The following is a 15387-nucleotide window of genomic DNA, read 5'->3' on the forward strand; positions in this document are numbered from 1 at the left end:
GTTCATAGCGCCCACAGGGATAATTCGTGGCCAGAACATTTGGAAGCTATTCAACCTTGTTTCCTCCCTAGATTATACACACAAGATTTTACACTGACTTGTTGTCCCTGACAGATTCTTTGCTTTTTTTGAACGTTATACAGTAATTGTAATTAATTTGACCCCGGCGTTTGGCTCTCGCCGAGTGTCAAAAAGGGAAGGGAGAAAACCAAATAAATAAAAATATAGAATACCCAACGCCCATTTCGCATCCAACCCAAAAACAAACAATAATAATCAAAGGTAGTCAAACATAAGGACTGGGCCAGGCTAAAAAATTCTTCCCACGCCAGTCACACGCCATATGTAGCCCCAGAAATAAAGACCCCAGAAATAAAGACATTGGACAGTCAAAGACCAAAAAAAAAAAAAAAAAAAAACTGAATATTTGCTAACGGGGTTAGGGCACTTTCGGTATCCCCTTGAGAAGTAGTAGTAATACACTTGAAATCTTTTGCAGACGCATATTTTGTTTCCCATTGTTCGTCTCAATCCTGCCTTTGATCGCTGTAAGACATAGAATGGAGGAGTAGCCAATACGTACAACGTACATGTGCAGAACAGGTTGAAAAGATAAAAAAAAAAAAAAAAAAAAAAGTGGGGAGAGAAGAAAGGAAGCTGGTAGAAGCAGAGGGGGACTTTGAAGTAAATCCCTAAAGAGAATCAAGTAAAAATGAACGAAATACTAGTAAATGGTGACACGCAAGCGCTGAAATTTCGACAATGATGAAAGTGGACAAGACTTATTAGGCCCTGGGTATTGTAGCAAGTAGAGATAGGTATAATAAGTAAAGAAGCAAAGTTGATTTGGGCGTTAGGCGTAAACCCTGACTTAATGATTAGAGGTCAATTAACTCGAGGGAAAAGTAAGGCGTAAGGTATAAGGAGAATGTAACAGCATGCAGAGGGTGAAGAATGAATCTGCATTACATGCCAAGTAATAAAAAGAGTTATAGGTAAAAATTTTTACACGAATGAGGGTGGTAGGTAAAAGTAAAGCTTCTTTGCTTTTTGCTGCTTTTTGCAGCTGAAATGAAAGACATCACCGGTCGCTATCGTCATACCAGTATGAAGCCTGAGGGTTTCCCCGAGCAAATGATGTCTGTGGATTCCAATCGCGACCGCCCGGGGAACGATTGTTATTACGGTTGTGTGAAGCGCTCGGAGGCCGAGGCGTAGAAAAACTCAATGCGGGACTGGTATATCTCACTTCCGGAGCATATGTTTCTGACTCTCCTTTTCCTGCGGAGAGTCGAACAGTGGACATCGAAACAACCGAGGGACTTGAGGAATGTAACGGCTCGGGGCTCTTAGCGACCCCCTTTCGTGATGATGGATTAATCATCTCATAATCGCGCGTGGATGTTCCAGCACGAGCATCTGCGGAGACAAATTCTCCACTGCGCAACAGCTTTCTCCTGAAAAGGTCTATCCAGCCGAGAATCATGGAATATCTACCGAGGAAAAGAAGGGTCCATATTCCACTCATGGACAGCATGACCAGGACCGCGAAAATGGATGCTTCATTGGGTCCCAAATTTGAAGTCAGGGGTGCGCATTCATTCTTATCCCCTTTGCTTAATGCAAGGCAAATAATCCAGGGTTTAGATTTCTTCACCAGTTCTGGCGTCCGTCTGGCACTGCTATCCAAGGACAGGAATATGACTGCGAAAAAAACGACATTGGCGATAATTGTAAGGACCACAGCAATTCCTCTCCATTGCAATTGGATAACCCTCTTCACTCGGCGGTACGCCTGGCGAGCTGAGACGGTCCGGACGCTTCCAGCGTGCGATGGTAGTACAGAGCTGTTATCAGTAGTCGGATTGTTGTCCAGGAGTGACTTGATGTAAACATGGATGCAATACGCCAACGTCACGAATTGGATCATCAACGCCAGGGCTGCAAGCCCCATCAATGGGCCCCAGAAATCCGCTAGGCTGTTGTCGTGATTAATGTGGCATATATTGCCGAATCGATATGATATTCCTGTTATGAATAAGGCAAGGGCCAAACCGACCGCTGGTATTACCCAGCCCAATGTCAGCGTGGTGAAAAAGAATTTATGTCCAGGGACAACATCCCAGCAAATTTGCAAATGCAGCGATAAGGCGCGACAAAAGCCTGTGTAGCCAGATTAGCATTGAATACGGAATATTTGGGATAATATATAGTGGTTGAAAAAATTTTGAGAGCATACTCCATACGATGACACCCCAACCACCAAATAAGATAAAGGAGCCTGAGAACGCGCAAGCCAAATCCGATTCCATATGATTTGGAGTAATCGCATTAAAACATTCGTCCGGTTTTGCAATCAAAGGGACAATAAACGAGAGCTATTTGATGGGAGTCAGCAGGCTTATTAACTTGAGAGCCACAACCAAGGTCACTTGTTCGAAAGGGGTTTTCATGGGAGGAATGGACTATCAATACCTCCATAAATACAATCCCAACAGTCAGACACACGCCTAAGTAGTGGCGGTGCGTCCACTTCACGGGTAATACCGCAAAGCTAATCAACAACAGGCAGTTCAAGGTGAATATTCCTACCGCAATCCAATTGGCAACTTCGGTTTTATTCATGAAATCTTTTGTGTATGTTAGTCTAGGTCGACGCCGCCGCGAATAGGAGAGATATAAGTACCGTTAGGGTATCTCCAGTCAGCATGTGGGCATGGAAGGCAGCACGATGCATTTCCATTTTTGACTGGGAATGGCTCGCACCATCTGCCGGTAACAACTGCAACGATTCAGTACATGGGATTTTTATACATCCATTATCACTCTGAATAAAATAGGACACGAGGTGGTTTGACATACATCCGCCTGTAGATGGGAAGAGGTCTTCCTGCATGAACGGGGCTGGGCAATTCCCAAACATATCCGAAGGCCCTGCCATATCTGCGTGCCGACGTGGCGGCGCTGCTGCTGTTGCTTCCGTTCCTTTTGTTTAAACCTGCCCCGCGGACGTATAGACTGTCATATCCTCACTTGGACGCATCAGAACCGGCCAACGGTAATACGTAGATGGTATGCGAAGGGCTTTTACCCCCAATATCCGCAGCCGGAAGGCCACAGCCTTTAGGAGTTCCAAACGTTGGGGGGGACAGGCGAAAAGAACCAATTGCTCAGAAACATAAAGTTCAGGCGCTTTTGCAAACGTTGTCTAAAATATAGAAAAGATAAAGATCTTTAGAAATGAAGAATCTACTTCACATAGAAATGAAGTATTAAAATACGGGGTGTTAAACGAAAGGAAGGGAAACCATCAAGGTTCCAAAAATCCAAATCCAAAGGGGACATGCCAATATAAGAAGAACGAAACTCCGGAGTGGCCTCAAGAAAGAGTCGAAGGCCAAACAGTAGCCATGGCTAGCCAAAACTACAGCGCAATATTATTTTGTTTTGGTACCAGGCTCGTGTATCCACTAATAAAAACCGGACAGCAAGATACTACAAGGGACCGAGGGTTACTCCCCTGCGCCGGCCCAGCGTGCCCATACATTTCAGAAGGTGACAAGAAATCGGACTGGTGGACTGGAGGATTCGGGAAAGTGGGACAGTCCATCCAGGGTCCCAAGCGTGCGATGTAGGAGCCTGGAGGAGGGATGAGCGCTATGGAGGGACAGTTCCACCAGCGACAGCGCCTCGCCTATCAGCGCCAGGAATAGCTATCCCCCAGAACTTACTTCGAGGAAAGTCCCCTGTCAGTCCCATGCTCGACATGCTTGTTCCACCAGGCACAGCAGGAGGATCCAGCTGGCCGCACGGTCTCTGGGACTTCTGCACACATCATTTGTTGGCGCGAAGGCGTCCCGAGGTGACTTGACTGCGGAGGGGCAAGCCGATTCAGGTCCACTGACTGGATTTGAAAAGGTTGCGCCAAGCCGTAAGCCCCAGGGGCAGGTGTTGAAAAGTTCTGTTCCTTACACCTGACTCGCAGATAGGCGTAGTGTGCAGACGAAGGGAAAACATCCATTCCCATGATTGCGATTCTTACATAGTGGCGAAAACAAAAATCGGCACAGAGTGCGGGTACGTTGTTGAGCCAAGCGGCTCGCACCGATTGTCGGTGGATTTACGGTTGGCTCTTGGGTTGGAAGCAGAAGACCGCCAGCGATGATGGCAAGAAAAAGGATTTCTAGATGGCGACAGGAAAAAAGAGCAAAGGGGAAGGTAACTTGATATCAAGGACTCCGAATGACTCCGACTCTCCGAGTGAGTCCGCCTGCGACATTTCAGTTAACCAGCAGCCCTGCACATTTTTCTCGAGAATATTCACCCGGGCGAGGAGCCGAAGGGGATGCTTGTGAGTAGCCTTGTCGCACCAGGGTAGTCCCTTGCTAGGTTACTTGCTGGGAATCCACAAGGGCGAGTAACCAGCGCTGGAGCACAGCGTCCAGACCGTTCACTGAAAAGGCGGAGTGGAGCGGCGTTGCCTTCTTGGCTCCATTTTTACTTTTTGCCGATGTCAGTTGAAATCTCTGTGCCCGTATTTTGATTCTACCTCCTTTTGACGGTGGGGTCCAGAAGAAGAGGGGAAAAACGCCCGTGATGTATGCAACTCAGGCGTGTGAGGTTCGGGGAGGTTTGGCCGTTTGGAAGCTCAGGGCCAAAAAGTGCTGAGAATCGTCGCCACATACGTATACAGCCGATCAGACTCGATACAAAAACCAGACAGAGTGATGAATTCCTGACCCACCGGACGATCTGTACTCAGCCATTTATGACAAGATACTGTCTCTTTTCTAGCACTCCGAAATAGGCTTTCTACACTTTATTTTGTCTCAATGATTGAAGTGTCCGACCTTGGAGGATGCTCTTGTCCTGCTCGCGACTACCGGCTTTCTCTGTTCTGGTAGGCGAGCTGAACGCCGTTTGGTCTTATAACTTTTTTATTTACTCCGTTGTCTGCAGAAGGAATTTATGCTATACACACAATCTTAATTCTGACGGTTTGTACTTGTTCGTTAAATTGATTTGATTCGTTCTTCATACAACCAACGATGTATTCGGATGATGATCAGATCACTGCACGATTTCTCTCATAACCTCGGCGGCTTTCTGGGTCTCATTCCAAATTTTTACATAAACTCTCCATATGAATTTGATTCCCGATGCATGCTATACAAGCCCCAAAGATATAAAACTATCCGCGGTCAGCGTGCATGTCTCAAAGGCTTTGGAGCAATCAATTAATAAATACCCCATTAGCGCGAGGCGGTAAAAAACCCCGAATTTGTTTTAGCTAGGACCTGGAGATGAAACGTATGATATGGGCAGAGGAATAATCAATGTTCTCATTTCCGAGCCTGAGGGGAAATACATGCGTCCATCATGCCGCACCTCTAGTAATTGGCAGATTCCAAAGCCCGGGGTGTCTCCAGTTCGACCACAGCATCTCAATTGGCAAGAGGAGAATCTCTAAGATCCTATTTTCCCGCAAGGAAGAAAAAAGGAATGGTTCCAGGAAGCGCTAACCACACATTGGTTCCATGGCTCTGGGTAAAACTTCCAGGGACTGTACAGTACAACCACATTAACCTGGACAGAAGAGGCCAGTTTTCCCATGACGGACATCCTGATACATCATGGGGCCAATATGGGAGGGGCGCACGCCGCCAGACAGGTTGATAACATGTTGTATGGAGTCATTGGCATCTGAGATCTTGAGCCTTAACCTGAACCATACGAGTATCCATTTATCTGAGGAAAGCTGGAGAACATTGGAATTATGTTTTAACAAGAGCCAGAGGAAACAATCAGCGTTTGATCTGCTTCTGGAGCAACAGAGTGTGAATGACCAGGGCGCTGGTCAAACCCACCGCTCAACAGTAATAAATAAATACCTTAAATTTGGCAAACCTTGGGTAAAAGTGACAATTTGAATCGACGGGGATATCCTTGCATTATTGGAATTTCTGTTTTCCCCAACTTTCCCTTGCGTCAACGAGATATAGTGAACTAATGAATCCCACGTGCTGAAATCACCTAGACGCAGTATACAGGCAAAGAAAGGCGCGCTATTACTCCTCGGATGTCCCAGCGATGGTTTTGCCTTAGCCGATTGCAAAGACCAATTACGGAGACTTGCGGGAAATTTTGTTGCTGACTTGATAATTGGCTCGGTGCAGGGTGAGAAGGCAAAAATTTCCAAGTTCTGCGAATCTCGATGTCAGATTCCTTCAAGAAAGAGTCGAGGCTTGCGGAGCGGCCTTTCGGAGTCCTCTAACTGGCTTGATAATGCTTGATAATTAACTAATTATTCTAGCTAACTATTATCCTTGAGATGATATTATTAATAGTCGTTTTATAACTGCTAGTTTTAACTGATTGGTTGGTCTTTCGGTAATTCTCAAACTAGTAGAGAAAAATAGCTCTTGTTTAAAGCTTGTGAGGAGTTAGGGAAAAGTCCGGCGATCACCCCCGCGACAGTTCCAGTCAGACATTTCGAGAAAAGGAAAAGTGGAATTTCCATGTGGACTGTACTATCTATGTAAGGACCAAGACGGCATCATATTGTTTGATCTCCCATGGAATCTGAAGCCCTGGCTCCCATGTATATACAACGCTGCTGTGGAATGGCCCGGGCCGCATGTGCCAACGCTATCCAAAATAGAAGCGAAGGATCCCCAAGGTTAAGTAACGTAAGGAGCAACGCCCTGCCTAGTAAGGGCTTATCGAGAAAGAAAAACAAAAAGAAAAAGAGCGAGAGAGGGAGGGAGGATGAGAGAGGATGAGCTGGAATCCTGTCCTTGTAGGCAAGAATAAACCAATGCCGTTTGCTCTGATGGTCATTCCTCTCAAGACATTCATTTGCGGCGGAGGCACCACAGCATGATTCGCATCCCTAGGCTGCGGCAAAATGTAAGAGGCAACAGCACCTCCTTTCCCAGCTACAGTGGGCCATCTGGGAAAGACAGGCATTTGCTGATGTGGGGATTCGCCACAAAACAGTCAGCACTCCTTAAACGTTACGGCACAGCGAGAAATTTTTCCAATTTTTCATAGCTGATGCCAGTGCTTTGCATTGTCTAGGAGAAGAAGGATTGAATTGGCGAAACCCTTCTGAATCTGCGAATACGGCAGTAAGCCGTTCTGTTCTCCTTCCCCTCAATCAGACGCCGCATAATATCTTCGATGATATTATCAAGTGGCGAATATCATGGGCGTTTAAAAACGGACCATTTTCCAAGCTAGCTGGGACAACGAATGTCATAGGCTTGCCTGCGAAACGAGCACCCAATCAACAGCTGTCATTCAACCCTTCCGTTGACGATGCTCAGAATTGGCTCTTGGAGCTCTCCACAGCACCGACGCAAGGCTGAGCCGGTGCAAGATATCTGAGAACCAGTGAAAATGAATATCGTGGTTGTCGTAGTCGCTTGCTGATATCGTCATATTTAGCTTTTGGCCTATCAACGGGTAATTCTCCGTTATCAACACGCGCTAGCTATTGTTGGCACTCTCGCATTTTATGGCTGCGGCATTGCATTTAGATTTGCGGGGGCTGGGCTTGGAGAAAGCCGTTTGAGTGGATAAATCCGTCTCATCAGTCTTCTGACTCCACTGCTTCTGTTTTTTTTTCGTTTCCTGGCCGCTCGCCTCTTCCAGTCGATATTTACATCCCATGTTTGCTATTGGAGGCCATCGCGAGCTGAATCTCAGCATATCAAACAATCATATATGCCTCCGCGGCCCATAAATGGAAACATCATTCGAATAAGGGAACCCAATGTGATATTGAGCAAGGTTAATCTCCAATCCAAACATACAGAGTACATCTTTTGATGTCGTTACCACTCCAGATACAGAACTACGAAGTAAATCATGCGCAGCCAGTGATCCCCAATTCGAACATGTTGAGTCTTCCCCACACATGGTTTTTTCATTATTCGCCCTCTCGAATCGCCTAGGTGAAGAAGCTCGTTGGCACGGTTAATGCTTGTCCACTGGGAGTGAAGGACGTGCTCAACAAAACTCAATTTTCAAGTGCATTCAAGATCTACAGTACGTACCCATCAAAAACAATCACGACAGATGCCCATCACCGCCGATTCCATCTTCTTTAGTTACCTCATAATGAGGTTGGGAGCTGTTGCGAATAGTTCAAAATAGCTGGGCATCTATAGTGTGAGTGCGCGCGAGTAACATATTGGTATCTTGAAGAGCTATCTTCGAGCTTCTAATCCATGTGGTGCCGCAAGACGCAACTCTTGTAAATTTGGCCAATGGACATCCCTCAGTTGGGACGGACTCGAGCACGGATACATGGTCAGACAGGCCCTACGTGTGAGCACTGCATATATGACCAGCAGAGAGAACAGGTCATCAGATCTCAGTGATGATATTATTGAGCTTTATTTTCCAAACTTGGGTTCTGATCCATTCGAGAGGAAAAAGAAACTCTCCTGGGATGCATGCACCCAGTGATATATAGCTTTGGGGCGACCAGCATTCTTTGCAAAACGTGGTTTACCTGCAGTGACCCACTCCCCGCCTCTCCTGTGGAAGAACTTAAGATCAAAACATAACTCGAAGCGTGGTAGCACAAAGAGGAATGAGGGAGTCTTTCTTGTTATTTCCCCTTTCCTTCTTTATTGACATTAAATTCATTTATAAGTACGAAGGATCTGCATATCCGTCCGCCCTTATGCCCCTGATCTTCCAGTGGTGCATTGTGCGTAAGACACAGCAGCTTTAGTATCTACACCTCACTTAACTGCCTCGCAGCTTGATGGTGATGGATCCTCCCATGTGGATGGCGGAAGTGTGAACATGGGAACAGTGCCCAAATCTCACGGAAGGCCAGCAGGCAGCACTTGTCATTGTTTGAATTACGGTGATGGTGTATTTTGGTTGCACATTGACGCACGGCCAACATATATCGACATGTCCATTCATGTATATGGCCAAAAGGGTAGGCGATCAAATAGGGGGTTGATTCTAACCATGGCCTCCTCCCTAACTTGTTTCCCTAACCTTTTTGGCTGCCGCCCCAGGTTCCAAAAACATGGGGGCACGGCATGGCATGGCAGTGCGGGGTTCTTGCCAAAGGTCTCGGGCATTCTACAAGCCTAATAGAATGGTGGTGTGTTTCTGAGAATGAGGGATTATCAATTGCGGACGACGGTAGTGAGGGTTGGGTATTGTCAACGTACTCCTGACGAGCATCCTTATCCGGAAATCATTGATGATCGCTGTGCTAACGATAGAAAATAGAGATCCATCAAGCAAGAGTCAGGTTCTTGACTTCGAAGAATTTCCTTTCCTATTGTTGGTAGCTTAAAGCATAAGACCAATATGCCAATTGGTCGTCATATAACAGCGACAATCGATTGTCTGCACTATCAGACAACTTGCAAACGATGCCAACGCTGGGAGGCTGGAGTATTGAACAGGGCATTGATCATAGAAACATCGTCCCCTCATCACATTTATTGATCATAGATAACTACTAAATAGGAAATGTAAAAGCAGGTGGCCTCGGACCGGCCCGCAACCGCCCAACGACAATTGGTTTGCATTAGAAGCCAGCACTGACCAAACATATGGTCAGTGCTACAGACCCGATAAACTTCGGCATGGTTTGGATGCATGGACTGATGTTCGGCAAACTGCAGGTAGCTTGTTTATCTAAGTCCGGCAAACACAGGGTCACGAAAAGGGAAATTGACCAGCCGTGAAACGAGCTATATCTAAGCAAAGAGGGGTTGCGAGTAAATGTTCATTAGAGGAGCAATACGGGTTAGCACGCTCAACGAAAAAGGAAAAACAAATACTTAACTGTTATTGAGGTAGGGTAGGTGGAAAGCATGAATTAGGAATTTGGAAAAAAAGATATAAGGAACGAAAATTGGTGCCTAAGGGTGCACGCTCAAGAGGTTATAGTGTAACCTCGAGTCAACCATGTAGATATTGAGAAGCAACCTACACAGGTAGCTATCCAATGAGGGATGAACATGCACTCAAAAAATATATTGATTAGGGAGGGTCATATGTAGTATAAGTAGATCGTTGCTGTATTGATTTAATTGAAGTTTTGAAATAGAATCCAGGAACGGACAAATAAAGGAGGTTTATGGGAAGTAGATGCAACCACTCCGACCTCCTCTTACAAGAAGATGTCCCACCTGTTCGTAGTTAATCATGAGCTTGCACCCAAGGAATCTTGGGCGAAGTATGCTGCTTCGTACCACGCCGGTACGATGCTGGAGCGGTGTCTATGCGCTTGAGGTTCGCCGACAATGCATTTGTGTGGAACAGGGTAAAGAACGGCACGTCATCTGCAATACGGACTGGGCATATCATCGGAGACTCAGGGAAAGCACAAATATGGAGGTAGCTAATAGTATTTCAGAGGGCTATTTATTTAATATGTGCCGGAGGAATATTTCTCGGAAAAAGTCGAGGCACGCATGTGGAGAGAAGGGAAAGTGCGTAACACAGAAAATGAAGCTCATGGGATTTGTGGTCCTTCGATAAGTTATCATATATTAACAGCTTCTGACCTAAATCGGAGCATGTTTCACACGTTTAAACATTACATATAAGTCAATATTATCCTAGATGAATTAATTCATCGAAGATGTTCAATATCATTTAACGGCACATAAGTGGAGGGGTGAACCGATAAATTGTGGGATAACGGAATGCTAGACAGCATGGGATCTCTTCCAAGTACAATTTGTCGATGGTAACTAAGTACCCAATCTGCTTTTCAAATAGTTTGGGGAATCTAGGTAATCTATATCAAATTTCGAGGTTAGCCCTGCAATTAGAACAGCTGCACAGTAATGTGCTGGTAGTTCAGAGAATCGACAATGCTAATTAGGATGCAAATCAGAAGTCCATATAGATCATCGGAGAGAAACCATAGGTTCCACCCCTGACATAAGAGGTACCAGAAAATTGTATTTGGTGTATATCATCATTGGCAAAAAGGAACATCGGGGGGGGGGGGGGGGATTTAACAAGATGCAACGTACCAATTCAAGAATTCAAGCCAATTTGTTAGCTGGTAGCTTCCTGATTTTCAGTGTTAATGATGTTAGCGCATAACGACATCGAAATCCAACAACGGTTGATGGTGGTGTTATTCCGTTGCGGGAGAGTATTATTTTTGAATTTGACTGTGTGAGGAAAGAAAAGATGTTGGAAAAAAAAAAAACTGTAGCTCAAAAGTAGAACGCTAAGACCTTTCTGGACAGTATCACGTGGTATTGCAAAAAGCCCTGCATGCAATGCCATGGCCATCGCCAACTAATCGTATCGCAGAATGGCGAGCACGTTTTTGCGCCCTGGATGGCGGAATATGGGGCGGGGTTGATTTCAACACGGACGATCCAACATCTGCATAAGTTGCAAAGAGAGTGACGCCGTTTGGGTCTTGACAATCGCCCAGAAACTATGACCTTTGAAATATCTGCGGAAAATCCTAGTATGTTTGAAGACATTACATGAGAAAGGCCTACCTCTGGCTGAGCAATTTGTTATACCTCATCTTGCGGCCCATCCTGCTCATAAAAATGCCTTTGAACGCCCTGTTCAGAGGCTGGTATTTACATTTTCATGATTCCTGTGCACCCTACGAGGCAAATAATGAGAAACTCACACATCGCTTTCTGGATGTGATTCACCGCAATTGGCATTTGGGATTTACCTCCTTTGGTGGCCCTCCAGTTCATTTCAGAATTTTCTACCAAAAATTTGTCGAAGATCAAAGAGGGATAATACCATGGATCGACGAGCAAACAGTAAGGGACTTATATAGAAATTCGAAAGCTTCTCAAAGGGCAGTCATCATGCTGACCTTTTTTATTGATGATTTTAGTATCAAGAGCTATTTGCTCTTTGTCAGGCTTTACCAGGGCCAGGCAGTACAAAGATGCTATTCTGCATCGTTCTCATCCATGCCGGTTTTCTACCGGCTCTTCTTGCCTTCATGATGTGGAGGTTGGTATTGATCTAAGTGTTATTTCCTGAGGATTGGTCTGATCTAGCTATCCTATATAGCCTTCCTGGTGCAATTGGAATGTACGGGCTTTCCCTCGGGGTCCAATGTATAGCTGAAGTGCTTCCTGAGATTGTGTATGCTTTTCTCTCCGGTCTAAATGCCTCTACTGTTGGGATAATCACTTTCGCAGCTGTACAGGTATACATTCATATATTACCTTTCATCATCTTGTTAACTGCTGGATATAGCTGATTCAATGGCTGCAGTTAGCGGAGAAGGCAATCAAAGATCCGCTAACTAGGATTCTCGTTATCATAGGCGGGTGTGCTGGCCTTTGTTTTAATGCACTCTGGTATTTCCCCTTACTTATAATAATAGGAGGAATATGCACTATGAGTTGGGACCTCTTCGGTCTCCAGAATATCACTAGAATGAGAAGGAAACTTCGTCGTCGAATGTCAGACCCTCGGCAGGAGGTTGAAGAGAGCGTTGGACAGTCAATCACTCTACGTGAGCTTCCACAGCCCACAGGCGGTGTTCAGAAACGATCAGCTCCTGCTCGTAATATCAATCCACTCAGTACTAGTGTTAATCCAGGCGTTGTTAATGAAGAGGAAGCAAATCGAACTGCGAGTGGAGATACACGCTCGCACAAAATCCCTACCAAATGGGGAATTTTAATCATTGTTGGCTTTTTTGGTAATGCCCCTCTTTACCAGTACGCTGCACTATCATCAGCACATCAAACTTACAAGTCACTAGCTACCTTTATTGCGATCCTTGTTGCACGTGGAGTTGTTCAAAAGCCCCCGCTGGAATTGGATCTATTTGCGAGCATGTACCTTGCGGGCACTATCATCTTCGGAGGTGGTCCTGTTGTTATCCCTCTTCTCCGCGAGTACGTCGTTGGGCCTGGTTGGGTGTCTCCTCGAGATTTCTTGATCGGCCTCGCCATTATCCAAGCTTTCCCAGGACCAAATTTTAATTTCGCCGTTTATCTGGGCGCTTTAGCATTAGCCCCTTCCATGAATCCCACTATTCTGGGTGCGTTCCTGGGGTTTCTAGGTATCTTCGTCCCTGGTATTACTCTTGCGGTGGGCTTCCAGAGCATTTGGAGAAGCATTCGAACCATCTCTTTTATTACTAGTTTGTTGAGAGGCATTAATGCTACGGCTGTCGGTTTAGTATTCACGGCTGTATATCGGCTCTGGGAAATTGGGTATCTGAGCGCTGACTCTGTAGCGGGTCAAAGCTTGGGAAAGGAGCCATTTTGGCTGGTCGTGGCGGCCATCTCATATGCTGGAAACGCATGGTTCAAGCTCCCTCCAGCCGCTGCTATTCTTATGGGTGGCGTTTTGGGCTTGTGTTGGTATGGCGTCGTGGGACGATAATAATAAGATGGAAAGATTTGAGAAGTGGAAATCCTTTGTTTGGGCCATCCAGGAGATGGTCATTTTGATAATTTTAGGTTCTACCACAGACTAGTATTATATGATATATATTTATTACACCCTGATAACTGTGGATTTCATGAAAAGCCTTTTGATCCACGAGATGTGAATTCAGCTTTTCAGCTGATCGTTTTTTGTGCAACTTGTCATATTCTTTCCCATCTGGTGGCATAGTCTATAGATAATATGATGAGAACTTGAAGACATCTATAAATTTTATTATGTCTTCTTTCAAATAAATTATTATTATCTCTTTCAAATTCTAGACAGTGTCTCTATGTCAGGAAACTTATGGTTATCTGACCATTCTTCCCGCTGTTTACACAGAGCTGCTTTGTCCTTTATATTCATGGACAGCATAAGTTTGGGTAGACAAATAGTACCGAATACCGGCTGTTCCAACTCAAAGGGTATGCGCTGGAAAGATATTCTTGTAATCTTCCAAGGTTGGAAGAAGGTTGAACTTGGTTTGTTATCATCTATCTAATAAGAGACGAACCAATACAAGGCTGGGACGGATTACAGTTAAACTAAGCGAAACGGCAAGTCACATGATCCACAACTTCAACTTGCGAATTTTTTTGAGGGACAAACTTGCCGAAGAGAACTCGATCATCATCACATCCTCGCTGTCGACAAAAGATAAAAAGGGAACTCTTCCTTCGACTACCCAAACAACATCAAAATGGGTCGCCTCCACAGCAAAGGAAAGGGTATCTCCGCCTCCGCGATCCCTTATTCGCGCAACCCTCCCTCATGGCTGAAGACGACCCCCGAGCAGGTCGTTGACCAGATATGCAAACTGGCAAAGAAGGGCGCTACTCCCTCTCAAATTGGTGTTATCCTAAGAGACAGCCATGGAATTGCACAGGTTAAGGTTGTTACTGGTATGTCTGGGAATCCATTCAAAAACGAAGAGCAAGGTAAAGCTGGCCAGCGCCGCTAACAACATGGGATTGCACAGGTAATAAGATCCTCCGGATCCTGAAGTCGAACGGTACGAAATCATATATTATCACAGTTCCCCAGATGGTTGCCGTGGGATGGGAGATATGAGATAGAGGAGTTGGGCGGAAATCAAGCGGAGCTCTCTCTGTTTATAGCGGAATCTTCGACTCACCAGCTTGATCCCATCTCATGCCTCGTCGATATCTCTTCAAACCCGGCCATCATACCTTGATATTTTTTGTCACCCCAACACTGCCTCTGCTTGGTCATTCAATAGGCTGACAGAGTGTCTTTTTTTTGGACAACACGTAACAGGCCTCGCTCCTGAAATCCCTGAGGACCTCTACATGTTGATCAAGAAGGTAATTTATAACTAACGCAAACATTCCTTCCATCAATTTATGGCTTTGCCCTACAACCCTCTTTGTGACGCTCTTCTGTCCTTTTCACTAAACAATGCAAATTAGGCCGTCGCTGTCCGCAAGCATCTTGAGCGCAACCGCAAGGACAAGGACAGCAAATTCCGTCTCATTCTCATCGAGTCGCGTATCCACCGCCTGTCCCGCTACTACAAGTCTGTTGGTGTCCTCGCGCCCACCTGGAAATACGAGAGTGCCACTGCCAACACTCTGGTCGCATAAGCGAAAAGACAAAAGAAAAAAGATATGAAAAATCTTTGGTCGTGATATTCGGGTGACAAGTTTCAGGTTCAGAGGAATTAATAGCTGGGTAGAATTTGTTAGGCGGCGGAATGGTTTTGTTTGGCTATGTTAAGTAGCTATGAGAAACATTTAGATGAAGCGACGTTCTCGGCGTTAAACGTATAGGAGCCTCAATACTCCCGGATGTTTTCTTTTTACATTCATGCCTTGTATGATATTGTATGAGGATGTATCTACCTCCCACATACATTATTCGCCTTTCACAAGCAGACTCGAAATTCATATTGATACAAGTATTTTCATATTTCGTATTTGTGTTGTATCAGTG

The 15387-nt window shown here is 45.3% G+C and overlaps 8 protein-coding genes across 8 annotated transcripts; 6 read left to right on the plus strand and 2 right to left on the minus strand.

Moving 5' to 3' along the window:
- Window positions 1-1081: 1081 nt before the first annotated feature.
- HCBG_00570 (uncharacterized protein) lies at window positions 1082-2941 on the minus strand (the record flags this gene model as incomplete). Its single annotated transcript, XM_045427620.1, has 4 exons — window positions 1082-2163; window positions 2240-2378; window positions 2476-2630; window positions 2863-2941. The coding sequence occupies 4 exons, from the start codon at window positions 2939-2941 to the stop codon at window positions 1082-1084; spliced, it is 1455 nt and encodes a 484-aa protein (XP_045291595.1).
- Window positions 2942-3548: 607 nt separating this feature from the next.
- HCBG_00571 (uncharacterized protein) lies at window positions 3549-4027 on the minus strand (the record flags this gene model as incomplete). Its single annotated transcript, XM_045427621.1, has 2 exons — window positions 3549-3639; window positions 3732-4027. The coding sequence occupies 2 exons, from the start codon at window positions 4025-4027 to the stop codon at window positions 3549-3551; spliced, it is 387 nt and encodes a 128-aa protein (XP_045291596.1).
- Window positions 4028-5633: 1606 nt separating this feature from the next.
- HCBG_00572 (uncharacterized protein) lies at window positions 5634-6293 on the plus strand (the record flags this gene model as incomplete). The annotated part of the gene is made up of 2 exons (XM_045427622.1): window positions 5634-5876; window positions 6051-6293. The coding sequence occupies 2 exons, from the start codon at window positions 5634-5636 to the stop codon at window positions 6291-6293; spliced, it is 486 nt and encodes a 161-aa protein (XP_045291597.1).
- Window positions 6294-7728: 1435 nt separating this feature from the next.
- On the plus strand, window positions 7729-8475 carry HCBG_00573 (uncharacterized protein; the record flags this gene model as incomplete). Its single annotated transcript, XM_045427623.1, has 4 exons — window positions 7729-7794; window positions 7820-7979; window positions 8036-8052; window positions 8212-8475. 4 exons carry the CDS (start codon window positions 7729-7731, stop codon window positions 8473-8475), a joined length of 507 nt encoding a protein of 168 aa, XP_045291598.1.
- Window positions 8476-9068: 593 nt separating this feature from the next.
- On the plus strand, window positions 9069-9744 carry HCBG_00574 (uncharacterized protein; the record flags this gene model as incomplete). Its single annotated transcript, XM_045427624.1, has 3 exons — window positions 9069-9199; window positions 9523-9665; window positions 9698-9744. The coding sequence occupies 3 exons, from the start codon at window positions 9069-9071 to the stop codon at window positions 9742-9744; spliced, it is 321 nt and encodes a 106-aa protein (XP_045291599.1).
- A 447-nt stretch (window positions 9745-10191) lies between these two features.
- Window positions 10192-11418, plus strand: HCBG_00575 (uncharacterized protein; the record flags this gene model as incomplete). Its single annotated transcript, XM_045427625.1, has 4 exons — window positions 10192-10278; window positions 10403-10478; window positions 10901-11091; window positions 11320-11418. The coding sequence occupies 4 exons, from the start codon at window positions 10192-10194 to the stop codon at window positions 11416-11418; spliced, it is 453 nt and encodes a 150-aa protein (XP_045291600.1).
- Window positions 11419-11570: 152 nt separating this feature from the next.
- Window positions 11571-13654, plus strand: HCBG_00576 (chromate transporter; the record flags this gene model as incomplete). Its single annotated transcript, XM_045427626.1, has 4 exons — window positions 11571-11798; window positions 11876-11997; window positions 12058-12196; window positions 12247-13654. The coding sequence occupies 4 exons, from the start codon at window positions 11571-11573 to the stop codon at window positions 13387-13389; spliced, it is 1632 nt and encodes a 543-aa protein (XP_045291601.1).
- A 444-nt stretch (window positions 13655-14098) lies between these two features.
- HCBG_00577 (40S ribosomal protein S13) lies at window positions 14099-15360 on the plus strand (the record flags this gene model as incomplete). The annotated part of the gene is made up of 4 exons (XM_045427627.1): window positions 14099-14336; window positions 14414-14446; window positions 14713-14759; window positions 14865-15360. The coding sequence occupies 4 exons, from the start codon at window positions 14135-14137 to the stop codon at window positions 15036-15038; spliced, it is 456 nt and encodes a 151-aa protein (XP_045291602.1).
- Window positions 15361-15387: the final 27 nt, after the last annotated feature.

This window comes from Histoplasma capsulatum (genome assembly GCF_000150115.1).
Source record: "Histoplasma capsulatum G186AR genomic scaffold supercont2.1, whole genome shotgun sequence".
Lineage (NCBI taxonomy): Eukaryota > Fungi > Ascomycota > Eurotiomycetes > Onygenales > Ajellomycetaceae > Histoplasma > Histoplasma capsulatum.